The sequence below is a fragment of the Phalacrocorax carbo genome, chromosome 5 (assembly GCF_963921805.1).
Source record: "Phalacrocorax carbo chromosome 5, bPhaCar2.1, whole genome shotgun sequence".
NCBI lineage: Eukaryota > Metazoa > Chordata > Aves > Suliformes > Phalacrocoracidae > Phalacrocorax > Phalacrocorax carbo.
Window position 1 is genome coordinate 69,817,610 of NC_087517.1, and position 26,752 is coordinate 69,844,361.

At 67.7% G+C, this 26,752-nt stretch overlaps 4 protein-coding genes across 7 annotated transcripts; 1 reads left to right on the top strand and 3 right to left on the bottom strand.

Annotated features, from left to right (window-relative positions):
* The first annotated feature begins 168 nt into the window (after positions 1-168).
* On the top strand, positions 169-6,538 carry SSH3 (slingshot protein phosphatase 3). The gene is made up of 14 exons (XM_064452946.1): positions 169-241; positions 1,000-1,037; positions 1,257-1,422; positions 1,961-2,079; positions 2,147-2,218; positions 2,351-2,416; positions 3,013-3,201; positions 3,558-3,651; positions 3,753-3,881; positions 3,946-3,992; positions 4,411-4,557; positions 5,129-5,329; positions 5,736-5,991; positions 6,086-6,538. Exons 1-14 carry the CDS (start codon positions 191-193, stop codon positions 6,323-6,325), a joined length of 1,815 nt encoding a protein of 604 aa, XP_064309016.1. The 5' UTR covers positions 169-190; the 3' UTR covers positions 6,326-6,538.
* Positions 6,539-10,345: 3,807 nt separating this feature from the next.
* POLD4 (DNA polymerase delta 4, accessory subunit) lies at positions 10,346-11,191 on the bottom strand. Its single transcript, XM_064452953.1, has 3 exons — positions 10,863-11,191; positions 10,624-10,735; positions 10,346-10,496 (listed from the first exon to the last, which is right to left on the bottom strand). The coding sequence occupies exons 1-3, from the start codon at positions 11,080-11,082 to the stop codon at positions 10,472-10,474; spliced, it is 357 nt and encodes a 118-aa protein (XP_064309023.1). The 5' UTR covers positions 11,083-11,191; the 3' UTR covers positions 10,346-10,471.
* Positions 11,192-11,767: 576 nt separating this feature from the next.
* Positions 11,768-14,442, bottom strand: LOC135313536 (glycine N-acyltransferase-like protein 3). Of its 4 annotated transcripts, none has more exons than XM_064452951.1 (6): positions 14,302-14,442; positions 14,120-14,201; positions 13,344-13,451; positions 13,116-13,207; positions 12,372-12,389; positions 11,768-12,288 (listed from the first exon to the last, which is right to left on the bottom strand). In XM_064452951.1, exons 2-6 carry the CDS (start codon positions 14,195-14,197, stop codon positions 11,874-11,876), a joined length of 711 nt encoding a protein of 236 aa, XP_064309021.1. In that variant the 5' UTR covers positions 14,198-14,201; positions 14,302-14,442; the 3' UTR covers positions 11,768-11,873. The 4 variants fall into 4 exon arrangements, with proteins under 4 accessions (XP_064309021.1, XP_064309017.1, XP_064309020.1 ...); XM_064452947.1 differs by having other exon boundaries at positions 11,770-12,288; positions 12,372-12,492; positions 13,116-13,236; XM_064452950.1 differs by having other exon boundaries at positions 11,770-12,288; positions 12,372-12,492; positions 13,116-13,236; positions 14,120-14,204.
* A 784-nt stretch (positions 14,443-15,226) lies between these two features.
* Positions 15,227-26,201, bottom strand: CLCF1 (cardiotrophin like cytokine factor 1). Its single transcript, XM_064452952.1, has 3 exons — positions 26,004-26,201; positions 18,637-18,803; positions 15,227-16,774 (listed from the first exon to the last, which is right to left on the bottom strand). Exons 1-3 carry the CDS (start codon positions 26,116-26,118, stop codon positions 16,283-16,285), a joined length of 774 nt encoding a protein of 257 aa, XP_064309022.1. The 5' UTR covers positions 26,119-26,201; the 3' UTR covers positions 15,227-16,282.
* Positions 26,202-26,752: the final 551 nt, after the last annotated feature.

A 26,752-nucleotide genomic window follows, 5' to 3' on the forward strand; every position in this document is an offset into this window, starting at 1 on the left:
GTCCGGGGGCTCCCAGGCCGGTGGTGCCGGAGTGGGGGGGGGGGGTCGCGTCCCGCTGCAAGCCGGGCCGGGCCGTGGCGTGCCCCGGGGCCGGGCCGTACCCGTACCCGTGCCCGGGCGGGGCAGCGGCGGCGGCGGCGCTTCCTGGTGCGGGGCGGGCGCGGAGGGGGGGCGGGCGGTGCGGCGGGGCATGGCGCTGGTCACCGTGCGGCGGGCGGCGGGCTCCGCCGGGGGCCCCGCGGTGAGTGCGGGATGGGGACGGGACCGCGGCCGGCTCGGGACACCCCGGTGGCGGCCGTTCCTTAGGGCCGTCCCGGGACCCCCCGGGCACCCCCAGGGGACCGGAGGCGGGGGCGGGGGCGGGCGGGCGCTCCCGGCTCGCCCGGGCGCTCCGGTTAGGAAGCGTGGCTGTCCCGGGGGACTCCCAGTAACCTCCCACTGGGAGCCCAGTTGCCCCTGGCACACGTTGGGGTCTCCTCTGCTCCCGGCTGGGGGTTGCCCTTAGTTGGGGAGGGGACGGGGGAGGGCGGTTGTGACCAGTTGCTCCCACTCTCACCAGTGGTCCCAGTGCTTTCGCTGGTCCAGTGGCTCCCAGTGCCTCCCCAGCCCCGCCCCGCCCCCCCCCCGCCTCCAGTAACCACTGGGCCTTATCGGGGTGCACAGCCCAGGGCCTCCCTGTGGGCACTTCCCCCCTGGGCAGCACCCAGCCGGGAGGGGGGATGGGGGGGCATGGGGACAGCACCCACTGGCATCCCAGGGCAGACCCCCAGGGATCTCCCTCCCCAGTGGGAACCCTCCCAGGGCACCCTCACTCCCCCACGGGGCCCTGTCAATGCCCCATGCTGCTGGGGTGGGGGTGGTGGGGTTGGCAGGGTGTCCCTGGCCCACGTGCCCAGGCAGGATGTGCTGGGGGTGCTTGCTGGGCCCCCCGGGCATGGTCCGAACCCCGGGGTCATGCTCCCCTGGGGGCACTGCCCCCCACCTCCCCATGCTTTGCAGGAGGAAGATGCGCCCAGGCGCAGCCGGCTGCAGCGGCGGTGAGAAGGGGCTCCGAAGCCACGGGATGGGGGACACGGGTCACCGGGGTGGGGACGGGACACAGCTGCACCCTGAGGAGCGTCTCCATCCCCTGTGGTGCCCCAGCCCCCCACGTTCTCCCCCCTCGAGGGAGCCCTCTTGGGGGACCCCAGCCACGAGGGCTGGGTCCTGCTGCGGGCTGGGCCCCACATCCCACTCAGGGCCCTCCTGCCCCCCAGGCAGAGCTTCGTCATGGTCAAGGGGGCCGCCCTGCTGCTGCCCGCAGAGGAGCCACTGGTGGCCGAGCCCCCCCCAGCTGCACCCCCCGGCCAGGCCCCAGGGCGGCAGGAGCAGCACCTGCAACTCATGATGCAGCTGCTGCGTCCCCAGGATGCCATCCGGCTGGTAGGGCACGGCCACCCCCAGGGACAGGGACGGGATGGCAGCAGGGACAGGGATGGGATGGGATGGGATGGGATGGGATGGGATGGGATGGGATGGGATGGGATGGGATGGGATGGGATGGGATAGCAGCAGGGACAGGGATGGGATGGGGATGGTGGCAGGGACAGGGATGGGGACAGTGACAGGATGGAGGTGAGACAGGGACAACAAGAGAAGTGGAATGGGATGGGGATGGGACAGGATGGGGATGGGGACAGGGATGGGGACAGGATGGATATGGGAATGGGATTTGGATGGGGAAGGGATGGGATGGGACAGGATGGGGCTGGGGACAGGGCTGGGGACAGGATGGGGATGGGAATGGGATAGGTTGGGATGGGGACAGGATGGGGACAGGGCGGGATGGGGACGGGATGGGAATGGGATACAGTGTGCTTGATACTCCTCCCTGGGCACTGGGGACACTGGGGAGCAGATCCCACCGTGCTGCCCCTGGGGGTGCAGGGGGCATCTCTCATGGCCCCCCACCCACCCCCAGGCAGTGCGGCTGGAGTCGGCGCGGCCGCAGCGGGTGCGGTACCTGCTGGTGGTGCGGCCTGAGGAGGCGGGAGCCGAGGGGCAGACGGCGCTGCTGGGCGTGGACTTTGCCCACGAGGGGTGAGTGGGGTGAAGGAGGGGGGTATTGGGGGTGGTGGCTGCACCCCCTGACCTCTGCCTGTCCCAGGGCCACCTGCTGCACCCTGGGCATGGTGCTGCCCCTCTGGAGTGACACCCAGGTCTTCCTGGATGGCGATGGGTAAGGGGTAGGCAGGGCTTCTGGAAGGGGAGGGGCTTATAAGGGTGGGGCTCACACAATTAGGTGGAGCCTGTGGGGAGGGACGGGGCTGAAGTGCCCACCCTGATCCATGTGTCTCCCTGCGGTGCCCAGGGGGTTCAGCGTGACATCTGGGGGACAGACCCGCATCTTCAAGCCCATCTCCGTGCAGACCATGTGGTGAGCGAGTCCTGGGTGTGTCAGCGGGGACGTGAGCACCACTGTGGGCACGGGCACAGGGGGTGTGGGCACTGCTGTGGGCACGGGGGCTGTGGGTACCACCATGGGCGCAAGCATGTGGGATGTGGGCACAGGGGACACGGGTACCACCGTGGGGACAGACACGGGGGAAGTGGGCACTGATGTGGGCATGGGGGATGTGGGTGCCACTGTGGACACAGGGGATGTGGGTGCTACCGTGGGCATGGGGGATGTGGGTGGTGCCGTGGGCACAGGCGCAGGGGATGTGGGCACTGCTGTGGGCACGAGAGGTGCGGGCACCACACTGGCCACAGCCAGGACACAGACATACGGGCACCACCACGGGCACAGTCATGGGAACTGGGGGGTGTGGGGAGGGTTTGGGCACGGCCACGGGCCACCCAGCTGTTCCCACATGGGAGAGGGGAGGTTGCACCCACATGCTGCGGGGACCCAAACCGGGGGTGGGGATGGGGTGACACCGGGTGCCTAGGGGTGCCCTGGCCATGGTGGCGGCGGGGAGGACGCGCGGGCGGTGCTGGGCCGCTGCGGCCGTGGCAGGTGGTGTGTGGCAGGGCCGTGCTGCAGGAGCTGCACCGCGCCTGCGAGGAGGCGTCCCGCGGCGGGCACATCCCCGGGGGCCCGGCGCTGGCCTGGGCCCGCGGCTACGGGGCGGCGCTGACCTCGGAGCAGAGCTGCCTCAACGAGTGGCTTGCCATGGCTGACCTCGAGTCCGTGCGCCCCTCCTCGCCCTCGCCCCTCCGGTATGCCCCACCCCCCCGCCCCACCCCGCAGCCTGCTGGCCAATCAGCACTGCTCCTGGGCTGTGGGAGCCTCAGGGTGGGGCAGGGGGCGGGGCCTGTGGTAAAGGGGAGGGGCGTTTGGGTGGGGCTGTGAGGGTGGGGCTTGCACTGAGGGGTGGGGTCTGCATTCAGGGTGTGGCTAATGGAGGGGCGGGGATTATCTGGTTAAGGGGTGGAGCTTCCAATTTGGGGAAGGGCATGGGGAGGCAGGGCTTGTGTGGGGGAGGAGCTTGTGAGCAGGAAGGCGGGGCCTGGGCAGGGCAGAGCCCGGGCAGGGCAGGTGGGCGGTGCCAGTGACACGGCGACGCGGATGCCAGGCCGGCGGCACCGGAGCTGTCGGAGCAGGCGGTGCGGGTGCTGCTGCGGGACGTGATGGCCAGCGCTGACCTGGAGAGCGTCACCTCCAAGGAGGTGGGTGCCACCAGGCAGGGGCTGCGGGTGGGCCGAGCGCCCGGCTCGTGGGCAGGGGCGGGCAGGCACCGGGACCTCCCTCACCCCGCGGCGGTGCCCAGGTGCGGGAGGAGCTGGAGCGGCGCACGGGGCACAGCCTGGCCCAGCACAAGGACTTCATTGACAACGAGATGCTGCTGGTGCTGGCGCAGATGGACCGTCCCTCCCGCGTCTTCCCACACCTCTACCTGGTGGGTGGCGGGGTGGGCGGGGTGGGCGGGGCTGTCCCCACCCCTCACCGCTGTCACCACGCAGGGCTCTGAGTGGAACGCGGCCAACCTGGAGGAGCTGCAGCAGAACCGGTGAGTGTGGAGTGATGTGGGGTCATCTGGGGTGTCACAGGGCCATCCTGGGGTGTCACAGTGGCGCAGGCACGAGGTCACCGTGAGATGGCCCGGTGGGGTGGGTATGGGGTTATCACGGGACACTGATGGGGCAGGCATGGGGTCATCGTGGGACACCCGGTGGGGTGGGCATGGAGCCTTTGTAGGGCACCCAGCAGGGTGGGCATGGGGTCATCATGGGACGCTCGGCCAGGTGGGTGCAGCAGGGCTGTGGCACCGCAGTGGGGTGGACGTGGGCACTGTGGGGCACTGGCAGGGTGGGCACGGTGGTGTGATGGGGCCAGCAGCGGGTGAGCGTGGGGCACCCCATAGAGCACGGGCAGAGCCCCAACCCTGCGTGCCGGCTGTGCCGTACCCCCTGCCCGCGGCAACGCAGGGTCACCCACATCCTGAACGTGGCACGGGAGATCGACAACTTCTTCCCGGCGCTGTTCACCTACATGAACGTGCGGGTATACGATGAGGAGACGGCCCAGCTCCTGCCCCATTGGAATGACACCTTCCTCTTCCTCTCCCGTGTCCGGTCAGTGGGGCCAGGACAGCCCCGGGGCACAGCGGGGGCCATCGGGGGCACACAAGGGGGGCCCAGGGTATGGGGGCACGGAGGGGCAGGGGCGGGAGCCAGGCGCAGGATGGGGACATGGGTGCGGGTAGCTGGGGAGGCAGGGGGGAATGGGGATGCATCTTGACAACTGAGGGTCATCAAGTGATCATCGGGTGCTGGGGGGGGCATCGGGGTGCTGGGGACGTGAGGAGCCCTGGGGACGGGATCCTTGGGGACACGGGGAGCCCTGGGGACGTGGGGAGCCCTGGGGACGGGATCCTTGGGGACACAGGGAGCCCTGGGGACGTGGGGAGCCCTGTGATGTGGGGTCCTTGGGGACAGTGGGGACATGGGAAGCCCTGGGGCGTGGGGTCCTTGGGGACATGGGGAACCCTGGGGACATGGGGAGCCCTGGGACGCTGAGGCACTGGGGACACTGGTAGCACTGGGGACCGGGGAGCCCTGGGGTGCAGGTTCCCTGGGGACAGCGGGTGGCTGGGGACGCCTGGGGAGCCCCAGGAGCTGGGTGGCAGCGCGGTGGGTGCCGCAGGGCCAGCGGGGGCCGGGCGCTGGTGCACTGCCGCATGGGGCTGAGCCGCTCGGCGGCCACGGTGCTGGCCTACGCCATGAAGGAGTTCGGGTGGCCCCTGGAGCGGGCGCTGCGGCACGTCCGGCACTGCCGCCCCGGCGTCCTGCCCAACCCCGGCTTCATGCGCCAGCTCGACTTCTACCAGGGCATCCTGCACGCCAGGTGGGCGGGGCAAGGGGCGGGGTGGGACACACCCTGTGGGTGGGGTGGGTGGGGCCTCGTGTGACCACACCCCCTTGGGCAGGGCAGGGTCTGCTTTGACAATGATCTCTTGGGTGGGGCGTGCCACACCCAACCTCTTGTCTGGGTGGGGCCTCCAATGGCCACACCCCTCGTGTGTGGGTGGAGCACGATGAGGTCATGCCCCTCTTGTGCAGGGTGGGTGGAGCTTCTATGGCCACACCCTGATGGGCAGGGTGGGCTTTGGTGGAGCCAGGCGCCACAGCCTTTGATGCTATGGCTGTGGAGGTGGGGCCTGTGGGAGCCCCACCCTGATTCGGAAAGGGCGTGGCTCTACATGTGGGGCATGGCAGGGCGGGGCCAGCCACTGATGGCAGGTGTGTGGCAGCCGGCACAGCAGCCTGTGGGAGCCCAAGGCGGCGGAGCAGGCGCCCCAGCACAAGGAGGGCCCAGAGGCTGCACCGGGAGATGAGGGTGGCCTGTCCCCAGTCCCTGCCCCGCAGACCCCTGAGGAGGCGGCTGGGATGGGGCTCCTGGGGGCCTCGCGGCGCCCCCGCATCTCCCTCTGTGCCGTCATGCGGAGCATCAGCCAGCTGGAGCCCCCCGAGCCCCCCGAGCTGCCAGGGGAGCCCCTTGCCGAGGAGGTAAGTGTTGGGCAGGGGTGGAGGAGGTCAGGGAGATCCTAGGGGGCTGTGGTGCTGGCTGAGCCCTCCTCCACACCTGTGTCCCCCCCCACAGGTGTTCACAGGGGTGCCGGAAGGTGCCCCCCCTGGGGCACGGCCCTCCTCCCGGCCCCGCCGTGTGGTGCGTCAGGCCAGCCTGGATGGTGGCCCCGCCCCTGACCACACCCCCGCGGACGACCATGCCCTACCAGCCACCTGTAGTGACCACACCTCCTGCCCTACCCTTGCCTCTGACCCCACCCCCTGTGCTGACCCTGCCCCCCATCACCCCTCCTCCCCGCCCCCTGCCCCCTAACCCAGGCAGGGGGGGATGGGGCAGAGCACCCCCTGCCACCATGGGAAGGGGCAGGGCCTAGGCCCACTGGAGGCCTGGCCAACGATCGGACACGCCCCCCCCACCTGCACTTTGGGGGGCAGAGGTGGCCCTGCCTCACCCCCCCCACACATGCACAGGCCCCACTGCCACCTCTCACTGCACCAGCACTGCCAATAAAGAGTGTAAACACCTTCCCGTGGCGTGGGTCCTGCCCCGGGGCAGTGGGGACATGCGTGGGGCCTCCTGCAAGGCCCTGGCCATCAGTAGGGACCAGAGTGAACACATGGGCTACAGGGCCACCCCACCCTATGAGCGGGCAGGGGGAGCTGGGTAACTTCTGCCCCCTGTGTGCGGGAAGGGGAAGCTCCGTGGCCTCCAGGACCCGGGGCGGCCCGGGGCGGGGGTACTGGCGCCCCGCTGCCCGTCCTGAACCCGCGTACCAGCACGACGCTCAGCCGCCATCTTGTGCGGCGGGGCGGCGGGGGCGGGGTGGTGCGCATGCGCCATGGGGCGGAGGCGGGAACTACAGCCCCCGGCGTGCTTTACGCGGTGGGCGGATGTTTGCGCATGCGTAATTGAGGGCTCTTTGCCTGGTTGCTATGGGAACCGGGCCTACCTCGGCGCCAGCGGCCTAGGCCGGGGCTGGGGGGCGCGGGGGGGCGGCGGAGGAGGAGCAGTGGAGCGGGGCAGACCCGGGCAGGGACAGCGACCTACGGCTGCATCATTCGCAGCCAAGGAGCCGGCCGTGGCAGCAACCGGGCCCCGGGGTCTGGGGGCAGTGCCGCCAGCCTCATCAGATGCCATCCCATGGCGGGGCAACACGCCACAGAGATGTTGAGGGGCTGGAGCATCTCCCGTGTGAGGAAAGGCTGGGAGACCTGAGGTTGTTCAGCCTGGAGAAGAGAAGGCTGAGGGGGATCTCATCAATGCTTATAAATATCTGAAGGGTGGGTGTCAGGAGGATGGGGCTGGACTCTTTTCAGTGGTGCCCAACGCCAGGCCAAGGGGCCACGGGCACAAGCTGGAACACGGGAGGTTCCACCTGAACATGAGGACAAACCCCTTCCCTGTGCGGGTGCCAGAGCAGGGGCACAGGCTGCCCAGGGAGGCTGTGGGGTCCCTTCCCTGGAGACATTCACCCCCCGCCTGGACGCGGCCCTGTGCCCCTGCTCTGGGGGTGCCTGCTCAAGCAGGAGAGCTTGGACAGGATGATCTCCAGAGGGCCCTGCCAGTCTGGGATTCTGTGATTCTGTGGCTCAGGACAGACGGGCGATATGGACCATTGGATGGAGTGAGGGGCCACAGTGCTGCCGTGGGCTGTGCAGGGCACCCTGCCAGTGTTTGTGGAGGTAACACAGACCCTGTTTCTTCTTGAAGCCTTTCCTCACTTTGCCATGGCTTGGGGTCTTCCCAATCAACACCCACACGCCTTTGGGTGGGTTTTACCATCTCCCTCTCCCCTCACTCCGCCACCCCAAGCAGCCTGGAAACCTCCCTCCATTCTCCCCACTGTGAACCTGGGTCCAGCACACTCTGTCCTGGCAGATTTTGTGACAGTTGCTGCCAGGAGGGCATCATCAGTGCCCCCTCTGCAGGCCCTCTCGCTGGCACATGCCCAAGGGCAGAGGGACTTGGCCGTGGTGTTAGCAGCCACCGGGTGCTACGGGATCGTGGCACGAAGCTGGACCCAGCGGCTTGGGGTAGAGAAAGCGGGGTGAAGTCTGAAGACACACACCACCCCCACTTGGAGGACCCCTCCACCAGCTGCCTCTCTCCTCCTGGCCCCAGGGCCCGGCTGGGCATGGGAGTCCACACTCTAAACGCCTCCGTCCTGTTCCCAAATCATGCTGTCCCCTCGCAAGTGGAAAGCATTCAAGGGCCTGAAGCTCCTACATCAGGACAAGATCCGGCTGAACGACGTGAGCTGGAGGGTACCTGTGGTGCGGGTGGGCCCAGTGCCGCGGGTGGGCCCCCCAGCCCATTCCACCTGCCCCCCAGTCTGGGACTCGGCCTGGGTTACTGCCAGGTCTGGCTCTCCACCGCTCGATTGCAGCCTTGGGATACAACTGATTCATTTTATTGATTAAGCAACAAATGTCTAGTGAGCTAATAAATTAAGTAATCAAAACCTAAATAATTAACAAACACATCCCATATTAATTTATGATTAAATGATTCTGCACACAGCAAAGCTACTAATTACAGCTCTTAATCTGATGAATCCCACTGGACTGCTGTTGAATGACAGCTCTGTCACCCTTCTATCCCCACCGCCTGGGAGGAAGGTCCCATTGAAGTGCCAGTGGCCATGGGGGGGCCACGCATGCCAGACCTGGCTCTGCAGGTCAGCGGCACCACAACCTGCAATCATCTGCACCCCTAATATCAAAAGATCCTCCCTGTACTGACCTTTACCTGATTTTATACCTTATTCTCCATTTTTTCCCATTTCTGGGCCATTTTTGCTACCTTTACACCTTCCTTTCTCCACCCAAACAGCCTGCTCCTAATTACTTTTTCTCCATGGATCCCAGTTTTCTCTCATCCCTCCCCAAATTCGATGTTTTTGCTGTTACTACCTAGCTAATCTCAGCTTTATATGGGACTCCCGGTGCAGTTACCTAGAAATGGGTGGCTTTGCTAGTGCCCACCCACCCCGTTTCTCCAGAGGCCTGGGGTGCCTTGGTGCCTGCCAGGGTGGCATGGTGCAGGCATGGGAGAGGAGAGCAGTGAATTCAGCCCTCTTCCCTTCCCCCCACAGATGCAGAAAAGAGAAGGAATCCCGCCTGCAACTTCACGTAGCTGCTGGAGGCCGGGGACAGGCAGGAGGGAGCACTGCAGTCCAGAGGTGAGCCCTTTCAACCCCCCAATCCTGCCCCCAAACCGTGGGGTGCTGTGGCATGTCACACCGTGGGACAAGGGAGCACCTCTCAGGGCTTGTGATCCACAGCAGTGTCGTGGGCGGGTGGCGGTGCCCACCGGACACTCGTGGTGATGTGTGTCCCTGTGCTGCAGGCAGGAACGATGGAGGGCAAGTACTGGAAGTGCCACAACCCGGCCGTCACCCACGAGTACCACAGGTGGAGGATGTGCTTGTGCACTCAGGTGAGGGCACACGTGGGCACAGGGACACCTGGAATCCCCTGCTGTCCCCCTCTCACCCCCACCCACAGTCCCAATACACACACACCCCCAAACCAACCCCACCAGGCATGCTCCAGCCAGCCTGGAGACAGCTTTGTCCCTGGTTCTCCAGCGCTGCTGGCCACCACCGCCCCTTCCCTCCCTCACGTGTTACCCCTGGGGTATGGGCAGCCCTGGTCAGGGAAGGGGAAGGCAGCACTGCCCACTCCGTGCCAGCTTTGTGGTCACCTGGACGGGCAGCAACTCACGTCATGGCTCCTCTTTGATTTTTCTCCAGGTGCAGAAGACATAGGACAAGCAGCAGCATTACCCTCTCAGGTACCAGCGCTGTGTCTACAGCTGTGCTTATTGTCCAAAGGGCTCCCCTCTCCCAGCTTGGCCAGTCCCATTGGTATTACTGGGAATTGTGGCAGCACCGGCTTCTGGATCTGGACTCCGCAGCCACCCTCACCCTTTCTGTGCCAGGCAGGGGGTGGTCGGTACCCGGCAGGGTCTGGTGACCCAGCGGTAAGGCAGAAGGCAGCTGCCTCATGGAGCTCAACTCCCTGCACGACCTGGAAAGGCTCTCGGACATGGCCACTACCATCTTCTACAGCCACAACCCCTGCCATGGTCCCTGAAGCTGTCTGTCTGTCTGCCCGCTGGGAGCCCAGGCAGCCTGGAGATCCCTGCCCTGGGTAGTGTCAGCCCCAGCCACCGGCTCTGCTAACACTGCCCCCATGAACCCTGCCTTCTGCCCCCTACCCGCAAAGCTGCTCTCCAAGAGCTACTGCGCAGCCACGAGCAGCAGCAGCACCGAGGGGCTTCACCCCCCACCCTGGGTACCCCACAGACAACAGGCGGCAGCCCCCCAACTTCACTCACACCAGCCTTTAATCTGCCCAGTGTTCCCAGGCTGCGGCATGGCTGCGGACAGGCCTGGGGGGGACAGTGAGCAGAGGCCCCCCTGCATCTCCTCCCTCCGGCGTGGGGCGCAGCGGCTCAGAGGGCATACTTGTGCCAGAGGCTGTGGGGCAGAGCAGGGTAGGTCAGGGTGTGCCCGGTGTTCCCCCAACCCTGGTTGTTGGTGGTGGGTTGCACCAACAGAGTGGGGGGGGCACCTGTGTACCCCCCCGCCTTGTCCCTACACCCACCTGTAGGTGACATCGGGGTTGTCCTGGTGCTCCAGGAGGGCGTCGCGTACGGGGCTTGGGGGGCTCAGCCCCAACGCCTGCGCCCGCTCCCACCGCTGCAGGCGGGTGATACCTGCGGGGGGACCCGGGTCAGCGGGACCGGGGGGCACCGGGGTGGTACCGAGGAGTACCGGAAGGACACCGGGGGGGTACAGGGCGGGTACCAGAGGGGTACCAAGAGGGGTACCGGGGGCTCTCACCGGTGCAGGGCCCGTACTCCCAAGCGAGGTCAAAGCGCCGCAGCATCTCCAGGAGGGCCGGGTCCGGTGGGGGCGGCGGGGTCTCCTCGGCGGGCGGGGGGTCCCGGGGCCGGGGTCGTGGCCAGCTCTTGACCTTGCCCTTGTCCCTGCCCGGGATTCGCCCCGCTTGCCGCCGCCGCCGCCGCGGGAAGGAATCGGTGATGCGCCGGGGCTGCTCCATGGCTCTGCGGGAGGGAACGGCTTGGGGCGGCGGCGGCGGCGGCCCCACTCCTCCCGCGGTTACCGGGAACTGGGCGTCCGCCCGCTCGCCCCGCCCCTGCCGCTCGCCGGGCGGAAGCGCTGGGGCCGGGCGGGGCCGGGCTGAGGGGGCCCGGCCGCTGCCACCCCCATCCCGGTGACCCCGGCGCTGTCACCCCTCCCGGCTGTCCCAGTTACCCCCAGGAGCTGTCACACACACCCCCCCGGTGGTCCCCATCACCCCCATAATTCGTGACTCGACCGGACTCACGCCACGCAGCCGGCACCCTCTGCACCGCACAACGCTCTGGCTCTGTGTGTGTGTGTGTCCCCAAAAAGCACAGCCAGTGACCCACAACGCTATGGTGGGTGTGTGTGTGTGTCCCAGCTGTGGTGACACCATCCCCGGGGTGACACACACACACACACGTGGCAGATGCCACCAGTGGAGATTTGCCTGAGGTTTTTCACCCCTCCCCGGGGAGGCTGAGAATAGCTCAGGGCAGGGCCGTGGTGCATGTCCAGGCACAGAGGGACAGGGTGACTCCCTGGGGGACACAGCTGCGTCCCTCAGCGGTGACACCAAGCCGGGTCACGGCTGTAACGGTTGATGCCAAGCCAGGTGCAAGAAAACTGGTGCTGGAGGTAGATAACAACCCTATAACAGCTATCAGAGAGTCCACACTCCTCTTTGGTTTCATTTTATTTTATCTTTGTGGCCCCAACAGCACAGGGACTTCCCCGCGCCGGGGCGGGGGGCCGAGGGGGTCAGGGTCAGTCCCTGCCCAGGCCGGGGTTGTGCAGGACGAAGCGGCAGAGCTCCGGCACTTGCCGGTGTCCCAGCTCTTCCTGCAACCGCTGCATGGGCCGGTTCCCCGTGGCCGTGTGCCCGAAGGTGGGAAAACCACGGGCCTGCGCCCGGCGAGCGGCGAGGGCCAGCACCGCTCGCATGTGGCCGTGCCGGCGGTGAGCCGGCAGGGTGTAGCTGTGGGTCCCCGTCCCGAAGGCATCGGTCAGGACCCAGCAGAGAGGCTGCCCAGCCCTGTCCTGCAGGCAGACGTTGGGGAAACGACCCAGCAGCTCCGCCAAGTACCGCCGGCTGCGATTGTTGCCGCCGTACGCCCATGTCTCGTTCAGTAGATCTACGTGCGCTGGGCTCAGCGAGCCCACCCGCACGTCGGGGTCCAGCCTGCGGCGAGGGTCGGCCGTCAGCGGGGAGGGGGGCTGGCAGGGGCTGCCAGCGCTGGCACCAGAGAGCAGGGGGGTGCTCACCGGGGCTCAGGCAGGGTGCTGGGGTTGGGGTGCAAGTAGGTGTAGTACTCGGAGACCTCCAGCTCGATGCCCTTGACCCCCGCAATGGCCTGTGACACCGTGGCCACCCCCTCCTGCAGCCCTGGGGATGGTGGCATCAGGGGGCCCTGCTCCCCCAGCACCCCCATTCCTTGCTTCCAGTCCCCCTCTTTCTGACCCCAGCACATGGGCTGTGTTCTCCCCAGTGTCCCCAGGGGCTCCCCACAACCCCAGTATCTATCCCCAGCACCCCAATTGTTGTGCTCAGTGCTCCCCAGCACCCCAATCCCTGCCCCCAGTATCCCCCAGCACCCCAATCCCTGCACCCAATGTGCCCACCACCCTAATTCCCACACCCAGTGCCCCCCAGCACCCCAATCCCGGCCCCCAGCACCCCAAGTCCAACCACAATGCACCCCAGTGACAGCACCCATCAAACCCCTACCCCCAGTGTCCCCCCAATGCCCCCCCAGCACACCAAGTCATGCCCCCTCCAATGCTCCCCAGTGCCCCCCAGCACCCCCAATTCCTTCCACCAGTACTTCCCAGTGCCTCCAGTTCCTTGCTCCCTTATCACCAATGGCTCTCCCCAGCATCCCACGCTCCTGGTACTCCCCAGTGCTGCCCAGCACCCGTCATTTCCATCCACAGCATGCATGCTCCCTGCCCCCAGTGCTCCCCAGTGCCTTCCCATTGCCCCCCAGGACCCCCCAGTTCCCAGGCCACCAAAGATGTGGAAGGCGGTGTCCCAGCGCAGGCAGCCGGGGGTCTCTAGCAGTGCCCGGTAGGCGCCCACGTCCCGGTAGAAAGCCGCATTCCTGTTTGTGTAGAAATCATCCACCGGCATCTGCGGGGCACCCATGAGTGCCCTGAGCCCACCCAGCACGTACCAGGGCACCGTGCCCACCCAGCGCCCCCCACCCCCACCCCACAACCCACATCCCCGCCGGCCACCTCTCTGCTGGGCCGTGCCAGCACAGCGCCAAAGTGGGGCCACGAGTCCACCACGACCTCGAACTCCCCTGGGTTCCCCCGGTTTATGTTCATCACGGCCCCGAGGACCTGCAGGCAAAGGGGTCAGAGATGGGGTAAGGGGGTTTGGGGGGCCACTGGGGGCCGAGGCGGCACATCCCGGGTGCACGCCACAGCAATCTGCCCTCACCAAATATGGTGCCCAGGCCCCATAGGGCTCGGTGGGGTGAAGGCAGAGGGGGCGGTGCCTAAGGCCAGGCTGCCCACAAGTGGGGGGGGCAAGTAGGAAGCATGGGATTGGCTCTATTGCACCGTGTCTGGGTTGAGATTGGCTGGGTCATAGAGGTCTGGAAGGGGATTGGCTGGGGCAGAGTCCACCTGGGCTGGGATTGGCGGTTGGGTGATGCCCAGGAGCAGGGCATGGACTTGGGACCCCTGGGGAGCGCGGGGACAGGGTGATACTGGGTTCCCTGTCACTGAGGGGGTGAGAGTAAGGGGGTGGCACCGGGGTGCCCATCACCGGGGGCAAGAGACGGGGGTGACAGTGGGGTGCCTGTCACTGGCAGGGGTGACAGAGGGGTCCCCATCATGGCACGGGGCAGGGGTGACAGTGGGGTCCCCATCACTGGCAGGGGTGACAGAGGGGTCCCCATCATGGCACGGGGCAGGGGTGACAGTGGGGTCCCCATCACTGGCAGGGGTGACAGAGGGGTCCCCATCATGGCACGGGGCAGGGGTGACAGCGGGGTCTCCGTCACCGGCAGGGCAAGGGGCAGGCTCCTCCTCAGGGCCTCCTCCAGGCGCTGCAGCTGGGCCGGGCACGTCAGGATCAGCATGGTTCTGCTGAGACACCCTACAATAACAGTGGGCCAGGAACCCCGGGTGGGGACCCCGTACCCAGACCCAGCCCCGGGTAGTCCCCAGCCCCTCCAGCACTCACCTCGCAGCAGTCCTGGGGCTGTGGGTCCCGGGTGGCCGTGGGGTGGGTGTCTGGAGCCTGTGGGGCAGGTGGTAGCACCAGCAGATCCCTGCTTCTGTGGGGCAGGCGGTGACACCGGTGGGTCCCAAGGCCACCAGTGGCTGTCACGGGCTGGCAAGTGCCCCCTGCCCGGGGGGGGGCAGCCCTGTACGGGGGCAGCGGGCAGGGTCCATCCTGCCGGGCATGGGGCCAGCCCTGGCCACCCTGCGGCCTCCTGGGGATGGGTGTTCAGCCAGAACACCCTGCCCCACAGCCACCAGTGCCCCACGGCCACTGGGATCCTCAGTGTCGCCGCCTGCCCCACGCCAGGGGGCCATGCTGATCCTGATGTGCCCTGGAGACCCCTCTGCATCCCACCCCGCAACCAGAGGTGCTGCTCTGGGTGCCTCCCACCCTGGTAGCACCCCACACACCACCGGGCCAGGGGCAGGTCACACTCAGATCCCCATTCCCCCCAGGCAGCCCAGGGACCCCAGGGCCTTCCAGACGTGGTGGTACAGGGGTCACATCCATGGGTGATGTGAGGGGTCCCCAAGCACATCCCTGGGTGGCATGGGGGTCCCCGAGCACAGCTCCACGTGACATGGGGGTCCCCGAGCACATCCCCAGATGATACAGTGTGTCCCCAAGCCCACCCTGGGTGCAGCAGCTCCCCCAACCCAGCCGGCAGGGAGGCACGCGTGGGTCCCCCCACCCCGTCGCTCCACCCTGGCCCACTGCAGGGTGCCACCAGGGCTGCGCCCGGTGCCCGTGTTGCCATCCCATGTCCCGCTGCTCAGCGCCACGTGGGGCTTTGGGGGAAATGCCCGCAGCCGGGGGCTGAGCCACACTGAGCTCAGAGTCTGGCGCAGCTACCCGTTCACTCTGGCCCCTACTGATGGTACCACTGGCTCCTTGGGCCCCCCGCCGTGTGGCGCGGGCGGGGCGGGGGTGCTGGAGAAAGGCTTTTATTCGTTCATACAAGAATAGATCTTCTGCAATAAATACCCCAATAAATAACATCTCCAATAAATAAACACTCATAGACGCACCGGGACAGCGGCCCTGGGGCCCCGCCTCCAGCCCCGCCCACCATGCCCCAGAGCCCCGCCCTCCCGGGGGAGGAGGGGCTGTGAGTTGCTAGGTAACCATGGGAGAGGTGGGGCTTGGGTGACGGGGCGGAGCCTGTTGTGGGAAGGAGGCGGGGCTTGCTGCACAGGCTGGTGAGCGGGGCTTATTGCCGTCCGGGGAGGGGGTGGAGCCTATTGCTCCTGGGGCGGGGCTTGCAGCTGGATGGGGCAGGGCTTATTCCTATGCTCTGGGGGATTGGTCCTTTCAGGGGTGGGCGGGGCTTGCACCCACTCTGGAGCCCCTGGGGGTGGGGCTTATTGCTGCAGTGGAGGTGGGGGGATGCTGCCCTCCCCAGCCCCACAGGTGTGGGGACTGTCCCGAGGCCAGGGCACACTGGTGGGGTGGGGACACCGCAGTGGCACTGGCTCCTTCCTCGAGGCACAGACGGTGGGGACACGAGGTGGCTCTGGTGGCACCTTGGGGGTCAGGACCCCCATTTCTGAAGGCACACTGGTGATGGAGGGGGGACATGGGTGGCTTTGGTGGCACTTTGGGGTCAGGACCCCTGTCCATTAAGGCACTATGATGATGGTGGGGCTGTGGGGTGGCTTTGGTGGCACTTGGGGACAGGACCCCATCCCTTAAGGCACAGTGTGGTGATGGTGGGGCTGTGGGGTGGCTGTGGTGGCACTTTGGGGTCAGAAGCCCCATCTTTCAAGGCACACTGGTGATGGAGACGGGTCATGGGTAGCTTTGGTGGCACTTTGGGTTGGAGGCTCCATCCCACAAGGCACAGCGAGGTGGCGGTGGGGGCATGTGGTGGCCCGTCGGGGTGAGAAGCCCCATCCCCATCCTAGCAAGGTGGGGGGGGAGGGGGCATCGGCGAGGGGGCCTAGAAGCCCCTTGCCTCCAAGCGCAGCGTGACCACGGCGGGCGGCACCTTCTTCTTGAGGCGGTTGAAGTCCTTGGCCGAGCGCCACAGCCAGGTCTGCAGCTCCTTCAGCAGCCAGAAATCATCCATCTTCTTGAGGAAGTCATTAGGGGCGACAGGGGTGCCGGGGGGCGCAGGGGGCCCGGCGGGGCCGACGGGCAGCGGGTAACCCAGGGAGGACATGACGCCGGCGATGCTGAGCACCAAACCTTGTAGGCTGGAGCAGAAGTGGCCGAGGCGATGGCGCAGCTCGGCGGTGCCCGCCTGCCCGTCCAGCGCCCGCAGGTAGCAGAGCAGACGGCTGTAGGCACGGTAGTTGGCGGCGAGGCGGGCATTGTCGGTCAACCCCCGCCACAGGTCCAAGTCCACCGTGGCGCTGGGCACCCGTTCGGCGCGCGCCAGCCGCGGCGGGTTGAAGTCGGGCTCATTGAAGGGGGGACCCAGGTAGTTCAGCTGCAAGGTGGAGGTGGGGGAGGGGGGCTGTCAGGCATCACAGGGGTGCCACGAGGGACGCTGAGGATGGGGTCAGGGTAGGGACTGTTCCCCTCGTCCCCGGTCTCTGTGTCTCCCTGCTACATCCCAAGTTTCCGTGCCCACCATGTCCCCAGTCGCCATGTCCCCCTCGTCCCAGGACTCCATGTCCCCTTGCCCATCACATCCCACTTCCCATCAGGTCCCCACTCTTCATGTCTCCCAGGTCCCAGTGCCCCCCAATGTCCCCAGTCTCCATGTCACCCCCATCCCAGGTCTCTGTGTCCCAGTGCACACCAGGTACCCCTGCTCATCATGTCCCCCTTCTCATCACGTCCCAGGTCTCCATGTCCCCTGCCTGCTACGCTCCCCAGGCTCCGTGTCCCCCCATCCCAGGTCTCAGTGTCCCCCAGACATGCCCACCACATCCCCTTCCCTTTCATGTGCCCGCTCTCGATGCCCACCATGTCCCCCTGCCCACATCCCCTAGCTGGACATGCCCACCATGTCCCAGGTGTCCCTGTCTCCCACACCACCACCTCCCCCACCCTCCACATCCCTCTCCCCATCGCACCCCCAGCCTCCGCATCCCCACAGCTCCACAGCAGACCTGGAGGCACCCATCAGTGGGGTCAAGCCCCCCACGCCCTGCACCCAACCCCTCGTCACGCCACGTGCCGGCACCGCTGGGGCTGAGCCGGCAGCACCGGGGTGGGGGGGCACGTCAGGGCAGAGACGGGGAACCTCCGTGTGAGGCGGTGCTGCCGGCGGGCAGGGAGAGGCCGATGCCTGCACCCCTGCCTGCACCCTGGGCCGAGGGCAGGGGCCTGGGAGCCGCCCTGCCCTCCGCCGATGAGACATTTCCTTGGCCCCCGGCGCGGGTGCGGACGGCTGGGAAGACCCACAGCCCCCGGGGAGGGCGGGCAGCACCGGCACCGCTGGCGCCGGGCAAGAGCATGTGATGGCAAACACGTCACCTGCAACTACAGGGCGTGCTACGGCACACGCGTGTCCGGGGAGTCACGGGCAGGGAGGCTCGGCGAGGCTGGGCCTTGTGTGTGCACAGGCACATGCGTGTGCAGGCATGCAGGCGTGCGTAGGAGCAGTGACTCACACGCATGCATGTATGTGCGGGCACACAGATGCACACGTATGCGCGGGCACACCGAAGCACAAGCCCACGCGTAGGTGCAGGCACACCAATGCACACGCACACACGTGTGCAGGCGCACATGCACTCCAACGCAGGCGTGGAGGTGCTGTCACGCGTGCGTGCAGCCACACTGACGCACGAGCACACGTGTGTGTGCAGGCGCGCTGATGCACACGCACCAAGGTGTGCAGGCACCTTGTGTACGCATGCGCGTACACGCAGGCGCACCGATGCACAAGCACACGTGCGCGTGCAGGCGTGCAGGCGTGCAGGCGCTGCAGTGCTCACACGTATGTGCAGGCATGCAGGTGTGCACCCACCCACGTGCACGCAGGCGCACTCCCACTCGTGTGCGCACCCGCTCCCTGCTGCTGCCCTGGCCACGCTGTGCGCAGGCAAGGGGGTCTCTGGCTGGTGGCATCAGGGCAGCCCCTCCCCATGTGGCACTGCCCCACATTGCCCACCCCACGTCCATGGATGACAAGGGGAACCCCCCACGGGGGGGGTGGGGTGCAGTGGCAGGTGGGCACAAGGACACTAGTGGGGTGTACCCATTCCGGGGAGCCCCAACGGGCTGGGGCATCGCCCAGGGGATACAGGCGTGGGGAAGATGGACAGGGCAACCCTCCTGGTGCCGTGGGGCAGGGCAGGGGGGCAGGCAGGGGTACGGTGCGGGTGAGCCCCTACTCACGTAGGTGCCGGCGAGGGTGCGGAGCTGGTGCTCCAGGTAGCGGGTCAGGTCGTAGGTCTTCTGGATGGACTGTCCGGCACCCAGCTCCTCCGTGCAGTTCAGGGCGGGCAGCGCCGGCAGGTTGCAGAGCGCGGCGCACAGGAAGGTGAAGATCCCCCAAGAGTCTCCTGCGGGGACACGGCACCTCAGGGAGGGGGCACAAGGTGTGTGGGGACACACACCCCCTCCCCCCGCCCTCCTCCCACCCCTGGGCGTGGGGTGACAGGGACAACCCAGCCGTGAGTGGGACCCCCGGCACCACAGGCTGCTCCGTCCTTCGGGGCGACCCGCCTGCAAGTGGGGAAACTGAGGCACGGAAAGGCTCTGCGTAGGGGCACCCACACCTGCAACAGCGCACCCGCCCCGGCACAGGGCAGCTCAGGCCAGGGCAGTACCGGGAGCCCGGAGCGATGGTGCCGGCACAGCCGGTGCACCGGGGACCCCTGCCTTCCCGCACTGACCCCTCCAGCACCACCGAGCCCGGGCTCCCCTCCGTGCGCTCCCGCCCCCGGGCTGCAGCAACAATCCTTTATATGGTCTGGAGCGAGCGCGGCTCGCGGCGCTCCCGCCGGGACGGCACGGCCTGGTTATATTTGGGCACGGCAACTCACCCACCATCAATGCCGGAGCGGGGTGGGCATCCCGCGGAGCTGCCGGCAGCCCCTGCCCCAGCAGGGACCCCCAGCCACCCCCACCAAGGGGCCTCTGGGGAATGGGGGGGGAGGGGGCCGGGGTCAGGGACCCCGAGGGGTGGCCGGGGCGTGGGGTGACCTTTGCTGAGGCTGCCGGAAACCGCCGGCCGGGTCCCCGTCATCGCCCCTGACGTCAGGGCGGCCTTAGAAGCTCCAGCCTCGTTAACCGGCGGTTCTGCAAAGGTCACGGCCCGCGGCCAGGATGCTCCCAGCCAACTGGCACCTCTCAGCACGCCGGAGCTGGGCTTCCCGGCAACGACTCCGCCAGAGGACCCACCGCCAGCACGGCTCATCACGGCTCGGCGGGGCTCCCGGCGTGGGCAGCCCCGGCGGCGGCCCCCCGGGGAGGCGAGACGGGTGGGAGCCCCGTGGTGCCCTCGCGCGTCACTGCTCCCCGTCATGAGCCGCCGGGAGGTTTGGAAACCCGGGAGCAGCCAAGCGCTGGTGACGCACGAGGGTCCTCGGGGACACCCCGGCTCCGGCTGTGCCAGCCCTGCCGCAGCGGGTACCCGGCTGCCCCTGCGCCTGCCAGCCCCCGTGGCAGGGAGACGCCTGACTCCCAGCTGCACGAGGGTGTGCAGCTCGCCTGTGGGTGTGCAACACACCGCTCGCGCCGGTGATGCAGCGCGTGGGTGCGCAACACGCCACTCACACCAGCGCTACGCCCCGTGGGCGTGCAACACATGGCTCATGCTGGTAACAACACCCTGCAGGCGTGAAACACTGTGCAGTTGTGCAGTGCATCACACAGGCACGCGAAAGGCCACGCGTGCGTCCGATGGACCTCGCAGGCGTGTGACGCCGCGCTGGTGTGCAACACAGTGTGCGACACGCTGTGCAGGTGAGCGACGCACCGTGCAGGTACGTGGTACACCGTATAGGTGGGCCGTACACCGTGCAGGAGTGTCATGTACCACGCAGGTGTGTGACACGCCGCGCACGCGTGGGATACACCACGCAAGCGTGTCGATGCACGCCACACCACGCGTGCACGCCACGCCACGCACGTGGTGCAACGCACCAGGCACGCACGACACACCGTGCGAGCGTGCGACACGCTGTGCACGCCGGTGACGCAGCACACCCGCGTGACACCGCGAAGGTGCGTGACACACGGCACACGCACACCGTGGGCTTTTCTCCGCTGGCGCCTCGCCATGCAGCCGTGCCCCGCGGCGGGCACGTGCAGCCGCTTGCCCGCGGCCAGGCCCCGGCACGCCGGTGCATCCCGGCGCGTGGAGCGTGCCGCTCTCCTGCCTTGCGTGCGTGCAGGCGTGCGTGGGACGGGCGGCGGGGGGGGGGGGGCCCCGCCACGGTGACTCACCCACCCCTGGGTGTTTGCTTTGGCCAAGCCCCGGCACCGCTGGGCTGGCCGGACCCTCGCCCGCCGCCGGCTCGAGTTTCCAGCGCGGGATTTACACCAGCCCTGGCCCTGACGCAGCCAAAGCAAACACAGCCGGGGGAGCCGGGCTGGGGGGCGCAGCAGGGCCGGGGCTGGGCAGGGAAGGGATGGGGATGGAGCCACTGGCAGCTCCCGGACAGGTGGCCGGCGTGGAGGAGCACGAGGATGAGGAGGAGGGAGGAAGGGGATGGGCCGTGGTGCATGGCTGAAGGCCAGGAGGTGGCGGGATGCACGGCCGTGGCGATGGCGCGACGGTCGCCATGACGCAGCGGCGGCACCGAAGTGACGGTGGCCGTGGCACAGCGGTGGCGGCGGCGCAGCGGTGATGGCGGCCATCGCACGGTGGTGGCGGTGGCCCAGCCGTGCCAGGTGCCCTGCGGAGCAGCCGCTCTCCCTCGCCCACACCGGTCGCAGCATCTCGGCGCCAGGCAGAAAATGTCTGGGCACCGGCACAGACAATGGCGGCGGCGACGGCCCGGCGGGGAGGAGGGAGGCGCGGGGCCGGCACAGCTGGATCCCGGTGACGTCGGAGAGGAAGAGCCCGAGGGTTTCAAAACCGGCCCTGGAGCCCCGCCAGGATGCTCCCAGCCCACGTAAGCAGCTCACGGCGTGGCTGCCCCAGGGTCACCCGCTCGGCCCCGGGGGCAGCTGGGGAGCCAGGGTGGCCGGGGGCATGGGACTGGGCAACCCCCCCCAGCTCCGTCAGGCAACCCTGGGGGACCCGCGCTGCCGATGCTGAGGGGCTGGGGTGGGTGCCAGGACACACCGGTGGTGCCACAGGCATCCCTCGCACACGTGGCGGCAGGGTTGCTGCTCGCCCGCTTTTGGTGGGATGCGCATGGAGCCATGGGCATGCCGGTGAGACCCCTGCCCTCCTGCAAGCCACCCACCCCCCCCCGGCGGCGCAGGCGGCCGGCGCTGGCCAGACCTCCCGGCGAGCAGCCGAGGCGGGAGCGCAGCCACAGTGCCGGGTGAGCTGTTCCCCGGGCATGCTGTGGGCAGAGCCGCCGAGGTCAGGAGTGACCACAAGCCGCCCCAGAGCCCGTTTTCCCGAAACCCTTGTGCAAAGCGGCGCCCAGGGCGGGGGCGGCAGCCGGGAAGGGGGGACCCTCACACCGGAGCCCCCGGGCAGCGCACAGAGCTGAGCCGGCCCCCAGCACCGCGGCGGGAGCTGCCGTATCTGATGGGCCGGTGTCCAGCAGCGAGCAGAGCCCCATCCCACCCAGCGGCCCCATCCCTGGCGCTCGTGTGAGAGCCCAGCCGGGGAGGTCCCGCTGTGGCCAGGCATGAACACAGACGGTATCGAGGACAAAGTAGCCCTGCCCGTGAGCACAGCAGGGAGCAGGCAACAGGCAGCGGCCACCTTCCCGGCTAGGGCTGCCCGCGACCCCGACCGGCAGCACTTAACCCTTCCCTGCGCACCATCACGGGGCGGTTTCGCAGCCCAAGGTGGTGGCCAGCCTCTGCCCACCACCCTGTGGGTCTTGGTGATGCTCAAAGGCACAAGGACAGACACCTCTGTTGTCCCCAGGCTGCTGGCACTTAACCCCGCTGTGACCGGGGAGGTGACGCTGTAGCATCAGGGAGGCGCCGCAGCAGCTCTGTGGAGCTGGCACTGTGGAGACGTGAGGTTGTTCATGCTCGCCATGTGCCCTGCACCTGGATGTCAGGGGTCCCCGAGCACTGGTGGGAAGGACACATGCGTCCTTGCTCCCCAACAGCAGCCATGCCACTGCAGTGGAGTCCCCATCCCATCCCATCCCATGGGATACCACCTGCCTGCTCCCAGCCCACACCTCCACCCCACCCCTCTCCCAGCTCCCCAGGAGCCACCAAAACCCATCAGCCCCTGCCTGCAGACCCTGCCTCGCCCCCGCCTGCAGCTCCTGGTGCCCACCATGTCCCCACCGGACCCCTCGTCCCTGCACGGCTCCCAGCGAGCGAAGCTGCCGTGCCGGCTGCCTGCGGGGCTGGGGAGTGGGTGGGTGCGTGGGGTGGGGGGGCACAGCCCTGCGCCCCCCCCCCCCACCCCGGCCGTGCCTGCACTCGCAGCGCTGAGTGTTTACATCCTGTCTCCTCCGTGTGTTTATAAATGCGGCCGCGCACGGGAGACTCCAGCGAGGCCGTAATTAGCTGGGCCTGGATTTCCCATCCGGCTCCAGCCAGCGGCACGATGGAAACACCCCCGCCGGCAAGGGGGGCGCAGGCCCCTAATCCCAACCAGACCCCGCCGTCCCGCACGCACAGCCAGCCCGGCACGGGCACAGCACCCACCGCCGCCAGCACCGGCTGGCGCCCATGAGCCACGCAAGGCACCCCGGCCGCCTTCCCACCCCTCCCGGTGCAGGTCACAGGGCCGCGCAGCCCCCCCCAGCACCGCCGGCTGCCCACCACCAGCCACCCTGGCACTGCTCTCGGGTGTTTCACTGGTGGGACAGCAGAGCCGAGTGCCAGAGCCAGGCTGTCCCCTCTTCAGTGGAGCGTAGGACCCTCGGTGCCAGCCCATGTGGCACTCCAGAGCCCTGCGCAGCACATCCCTCTCCATCCCCTGGCACCTCCGGACCCCTGCCATCGCTGGCATCTCCCACCCAGCAGCCACCACCATGCCCCAGGGACGCTGCCTGGCCATGGGTCCGTGGCTGGGGACAGCCGTGCCCTGATGCCTGAGGCAGCCCCACAGTCCCCAGCACCCTGGCCAAGCCCAGGACACCTCCGTCACCCACGGGCCATGTGCCACCCGGGGCCATGGCACTGCTGGACCGGCGGCTTGCTGCCACCCAGATGTCCCAGTGTGCTGGGGTGAGCGCATCCCCACGTGCCTGCCAGGGTGCTGGTGCTCGGCAGGCGGGCGAGGGACCATGGGTACCCTGTGCCGGGCAGCCGGGTGCCACCCCCCCCCCCCCGTGGCACAAGGGGTCAGGGGCTGCCCCGGCGGCCGGACAGGTAGGAGCGGGGCTGGGGTGGGGGGTGATTTATGGAGCTCCGTGCCACTTAGCAGGGCATAAATCTTCCCCCAGCCCGGCCCTGTAAGCAGAGCCCTCCGCATTTCCCTTCGGAGGCTGCTCGCGGGCTGCGCCTAATGCAGCCCAGATGTGCGCCGCCACCGTGCCCTCGCGCAGCCTGCTAAATAGGCTCGGGGACACCGGTGCTGCCGAGCGTCCCCGAGCCCTGCCAGGGCCGAAAGCTGGGCCGCCGATGGCCAGGGATGCCCAAAAACAGGGAGCAGGGTTGGGGTGGCTGGGATCTCGCCCCACAGCTCCTCCCGCCCTGCCAGGCTCGGCATCCCCTTCCCTGCCCATCCCGGCACCGGCTGACTGCAGGCCCCAGGTCCGGTGGTGCCACCGGCTCCCTGGTTACGTCCACCAGCCCCGGCGGCAAGCGGGAAGAGGGAGAGGAAGGGGCGAGGGGAGGGCGATGGAGCCGCTCGGGATCCCGGCCTCGCTTTTCCGGTTCCCCAACGCTCGCCCCGCTTTGCCCGTCCTGCGTCACGCCGGCACCGCGGGAGCTGGAGCCAAACCCAGCGCCGGCCTCGTGCTGCTCCGGCCCCGGTCCCACCGGGTGGGAGCCCGGGGAGCCTCGCGGCACCCACAGTTTGACCTTTTAAGGGTGTTTTCCAGCATTTTCCCCGTCCTTTCCAAGTGAGAAGCCCCCAATCCCAGCGTACTGCAGGGCCAGCCAGCCCCACAACCACGCCGGCTCTCCCAGGATCCCCGAGGCAGCCGCTTGGGCTGGGGGGAAACAAAACCATCCCGCAGCCGCAGCTGGAGCCCTGGGGACGGTTCCCTCTAGAGAGCGACATTTCCCTGGCACCCCAAAATCCCGCTGCCGTCTCCCAGAGGAATCTCGCCCGCTCCGGCAAAGGCGTCTTGAGGCAAGCCCCGAAATCCAGCCCCAGGCAGGAAAAATAACTCTTCCTGCCCCCCAAATCCCAGTGACTTTCATTTTCCTCCCCTCTGTCAGTCCTGGGGTTTAATTCTCCGTGCTCAGCGGCGGTTCCCTCCCTGGTAATCACAAACATGCATGGAAAAGAGGGAACGAGAGAAAGGGAAAAAAAAAAAAAAAAGACCCAGAGAGGGGAAAGTCTTAAATCAATCCCAAAGCCAGACAGACGTTTTAATCACATCAAATTAAAATCAGCAGTGGCTCGGAAAGGAAAAACCATGGCAGGCAGAGCGCAGGCAGCCCCCCGCCCCGGCCCCGGCCGGCAGCACCCGGCGGCTCGGTCTTACCTGAGAGCTCCCCAGCAACATTTAGCATAGTCGGGGTGCGGGGTGGGGCTGGGGGGGGACGGAAGGCGCAGGGGTGGGGGGGGGGAAGGCACAGAAGAGCCCAAAGCAGGGGCTTGGCTCTTGCTCCGCGCCCCGAGCGGCTGGCCGAGCCCGCCTGCTCGCCTCTGCCCTGGCTCGCTTGCTCGCTTGCGCTCGCTCAGGGGCTGGTTTTTTTTTCTTTTTTAGTTTTTTTTTTGTTCTTTTTTTTTTTTTTCCCTTCTCCCTATTTGTTTTGGTTTGTGTTTGCTTGGGTGTTAGGTGGAAAAAAAATAAAAAAAGCTGTCCGGGTTGGGTGGATGGGGGTTTTTTTTTTGGTTTTTTTTTTTTTTTTTGGTGTGTGAGTGTGTGCACGGTTCGCACCACGCTCCGGCTGCCTCGCTCGCCGCCTTTCCCCCTTCCACCTCCCTTGATTTGCTCTTTTGATTGGTGTCCAGGAATGCAAGAATAAAAAAAAAAAAAAAAAACTTTAAAAAAAAAAAAGAACCCGGCCCCGCGAGCTCGCATACACCCTCTCCAAGCTGCTGCCTCCCTTCTTTGCCTCTTTTTTTTTTTCAAAATTCAAGTGTTAAGCAGAACCAGGTTGCTTTCAAGAATGTATTTGATGCAATTGTACACAAGAGCGGGCTCCATTCATTCCCTCCCTCTCTCCCGGCCTTCTCCCCCCCCACCCCACACCACCCCAAACCTCTTCCCCCCCCCCGGCGCCAGCCCGGGGGTCCCGGACCTCTGCCCGGCGCCGGGGAGGGAAGGGAAGGGGGTCCCCGGGGTGCTGCTGGTGGGGCAGGAGGTGGGGGGGGGGGACACCCACCCTTTACACCCCCTTCCTTTCCTCCCCTCCCTCCCCCAAAAAGCTCTGGCTCCCGCACGGCTTTTGTTAGTGGCAGCGGCGGGACCGGTGCGGGACCGGTGCGGGGTCGGTGCGGGACCGGTGAGGAGAGGGATGGGGGGGGGGAGGATGTCTCCTACCTGCTCTCAGCTCCATGCGGGACACGCGCGGGGCCGGGCCGGTGGCTGCGTGGTTGGGGGTTCCCGGACAGGCAGGCAGCGGTCCCGCACACCGGCCCGGGACCGCGGCTCCCATTTGCCGGTCGGAGCCTTCTCGCCTCTTTCTCCTCCCGACGTGCAGAGCCGCCGCCGCCGCCGCACGCCGAGAGCCCGGTCCCCGGGGAGGGGATGGGGGGGTGCGGGGGGGGGGGGTCCGGGGAGGGGAGGGGGGGGGAAGCGGGGCGAGGTGCGGCGGAGCGGCTCCTCTCGCCGCCCCGGGGCGGGGGGGGGGGGGGTTGGGGGGGGGTGCCAGCCTGCCCCCCCTCCCCTCCGCCCCCCCCGGAGGGGAGAGGTGGAAGCGGGGAGGGGCGGGTGGAGGGCTGGGAGGGAGCAGAGCCGGGCGGGCAGCGAGGGACGGCCGGTGCGAGGCGGGTGGCGGGACGGACAGACAGACAGACATGCAGGCTGGCTTCGTTTCTCCTCCGGCACGGCCAGCCCCCTCCCCTTATACCGCTCGGTTGGCAAAGAGAGGGGGTCCCGCGGGGTCCCGGACCCCCCCCCCCCCCAACTCCCCCCGACACACACACACCGGCCCCGGTTCGGCTCCGGGAGGGGAGCGCGGGGACCCGCAGCGCCGCCGCCCCGCCGGGACGGCCCCGGGTGGCGGCAGGTGAGCGGCGGGGACACGGGGGGACACGGGGGGACACGGGTGGGGACACGAGGGGGAGCAC